The 2,979-nt window shown below is 45.0% G+C and overlaps 1 protein-coding gene across 1 annotated transcript in view; it reads right to left on the reverse strand.

Moving 5' to 3' along the window:
* Window positions 1-2,979, reverse strand: part of LOC118165131 (cytosolic 5'-nucleotidase 1B-like) — a 7,617-nt gene that overhangs the window by 3,956 nt on the left and 682 nt on the right. Inside the window, exon 2 of the mRNA XM_035323041.1 lies at window positions 2,531-2,698. Coding sequence (XP_035178932.1) covers window positions 2,531-2,698 — 168 coding nt within the window. The remainder of the gene's footprint in view (window positions 1-2,530; window positions 2,699-2,979) is intronic.

A 2,979-nucleotide genomic window follows, 5' to 3' on the forward strand; every position in this document is an offset into this window, starting at 1 on the left:
TCTTTCTTTCTTTCTTTCTTTCTTTCTTTCTTTCTTTCTTTCTTTCTCTCTTTTTTTTTAAGTTTAAGATGTTGGCCTTAAATTTATCTAATCTCTCTTTGAATTGTTTTTGTTTTGTTTTGGATACCAAATATTTTTTTTCCCAGGAACAGAAAAGGTCTCTTTTTCAGAAATGTTCATGTTTCCTACTCATGTTGCTTAATATATTTAATAAAACATTGTTGGTGAATAGTAGTATCCAGAGATTTTCTTGTCCCCTTAAAGATTGTTGCTGTGAAATCAAGAAGGTACAAAGGGATTTGTATGTGCAACTGCTTGTTTCTCATGAACAAATGTGAATTTGGGACACATACTTATGCAAAGATTTCACTGACACAGCTCAGGTGTCAGATTGTCCTTAAGAAAAAAGTACCAAATCATATCCTGTCAAGCATGATTTCCTTGGAGATTTCTTACTGAATTACTGAATGACACAGGTTTTGATTCATTCGAGATCTCTTTTAAGCTAATAGACCAACATGCTATATTCACAGTCTGGCATTTTTCTTATTTCCTTGACCTTCCATCTGGTCATCTCTCTGTATCCATCTTGTCTCAACTTATATTTAGAATCGTATCCTTTTGGAGTAAGACTTGCTTTTTGCTCTAGGTTTATAGACCTCTACTTTGGGAGCTTGGCCCTTGAATGGAATTCCTTGGGATTACAGCAATAAAGACAACAATGAATCATCAAATGAATCCAAGACAGACTGTTTTTCATTAAGGTGCTTTAAAAAGCCAGACCAGTTGTTAAGAATTAAAATGTAGATTTTATAATTAAATTCTGGGAATCTCACTTTAAAAAGCAAGGCTATGTCATGTGGGACTTGGCTTAGGAGAACCTCGAGTGAGAGCCTGGTATAAGGCCTAGGAAAAAATCTCAGTATCTGGTCACAAACACTTTGCATCCCTTTTTTTCCTTTTGTTACTCTCTTCTAATACTCTAGTACACTCAGAATTTCTTCAAGATTAAGGGGGAGTGGAAGAGAGGAATGCCATTTTTTGTTCAAGTACAAGTTCCCAGGCCAAGGAGATCCTGGTCTGTGATAAGGGTTCTTAAGTGCTACAAACTTGAGATATGATGTCTTTAAGTTAGTATCTTGAAGATCTCAGTAAAGGAATCCAAACAAAAAAGATACCATTTCTGTAGGTTTTCTTTGTCTCCAAGTAGAAAGAAGCATCCAACAAACTTGCACTTCTCTTTTTTTTTTTTTTTTTTTTTCAAATCAGTCCCACTAAAAACATAAACATGTTTCTCAAAATCATACATATTTTATTTTTTTTTCATTTTTGCTAAGCCAACTTGCTTTCCATGCTGGAGGCTGTTTGCCTTGGACACTTCTCTTAATCTTGTGCAATGAAAGCAAAATATTCTATTTCACCTGTGCTTAAACCTCAACTCCCAACTGAGGATCTATTGCTTTTGCTGGTCCTCAAGAACAATTTCCAGGATGAGAAAGAATAGAATGGTTTGGGTTGGAAAGGACCTTAAAAATCATCTAGTTCCAACCCCCCTGCCATGGGCAGCGACACCTCCCACCAGACCAGGTTACCCAAAGCCCCATCCAGCCTAGCCTTGAACACCTCCAGGGATGGGGCATCCACAGCTTCTCTGGGCAACTTGTTCCAGTGCCTCACCACCCTCATAGGAAATAATTTCTTTCTTATATCTAGTCAAAACCTACCCTCTTTTAGTTTAAAGCCATTCCCCCTTGTCCTATCACTACACCCCTGACAAAGAGTCCCTCCCTGGCTTTCCTGCAGCCCCCTTTAGGCAGAGGAAGGCCGCTGTAAGGTCTCTCTGGAGACTTGTCTTCTCCAGGCTGAACAACCCCAACTCCCTCAGCCTTTCCTCCTAGGAGAGGTGTTCCAGGCCTCTGATCATCCTCGTGATCCTCCTCTGGACTCATTCCAACAGTTCAATATCCATCTTATGCTGGGGGCCCCAGGCCAGAATGCAGTGCCCTGGGTGGGGTCTCACAAGAAGAAAGCAAGGAAAAATTAAAGCTGACAAAAAAAAATAAAAATAAAAAAAATAATCTGAATAAAGTAAATCCTTTCCTGTTGAGCCAACAATGTCTTTAATCATAGTTGTAAGTGGAACAAAAAAAAAAAGTGAAATTGAAATTAGGAAGTAAGGGGTTTGTGTGTGTGTGTGTGTTTTTCTTTCCTTTTTAGAGAAACAGGTTGCAACATCCTTAAAACCATTTTGGGGCCTATCTTAACTGAAAATTATCTTAAAAGGAAGGGGACACGCCAGGGATGCTGCGGGAGGAGGGCAGTGCCTGAGCAGCGTTATGAGCGCCCGCAGTGTCCGGCTGCTGCGCTGAGGATGCTGACTTCTGGCTCCCCGGCCAAGGAGAGTTCACCGCTAGGGGAACGTTTCCCAGGGGCAGGATTATCCCGTTCCTAGGAAGGCTCCGGGCTCCTCCTCTTCCCGAATTTCGTCCCCGCAGCATCCTCAGCACCCCTCCCGAGCCTGCCGGCATACCTTAACGAAGTGGAAAGCCGGCCCGGGCTTGAGGGTGACGTTCTCGTTCTGCTGCTGGTACTCCACGTACTTCTCCACCCCTTGCTCCTCGTAGATCCGACGCTCCTCCACCAGGTCGAAGAGAGCTCGGGACGACACGGCCACGGTGATGGCGTGCTGGGACTTGGGCTGCCGAGCGACAGGAGGGTAGAGCAGGCACCCTCGGACCCGGCATCCCAGCTTCGTTCTCGGCACCCCACAAGCCCCGGCAGCCCGCAGAAGTCCTGGCATCCCCACCATACAGCCCTGCCCTCGCCCCCACCCCCCTTCAAGCCCCAGCCGCCCCCACCCCCCTCCCCTCAGGCCCCGGCATCCCCCCCAAGCCTCGACAGTCCCCTAAAAGCCCCGGCACCCCCCTAAAGTCCTGACACCCCTCTAGCCCCGCGTCCCTCCCCCCTCCCCCCCCCCCC

The sequence above is a fragment of the Oxyura jamaicensis genome, chromosome 3 (assembly GCF_011077185.1).
Source record: "Oxyura jamaicensis isolate SHBP4307 breed ruddy duck chromosome 3, BPBGC_Ojam_1.0, whole genome shotgun sequence".
NCBI lineage: Eukaryota > Metazoa > Chordata > Aves > Anseriformes > Anatidae > Oxyura > Oxyura jamaicensis.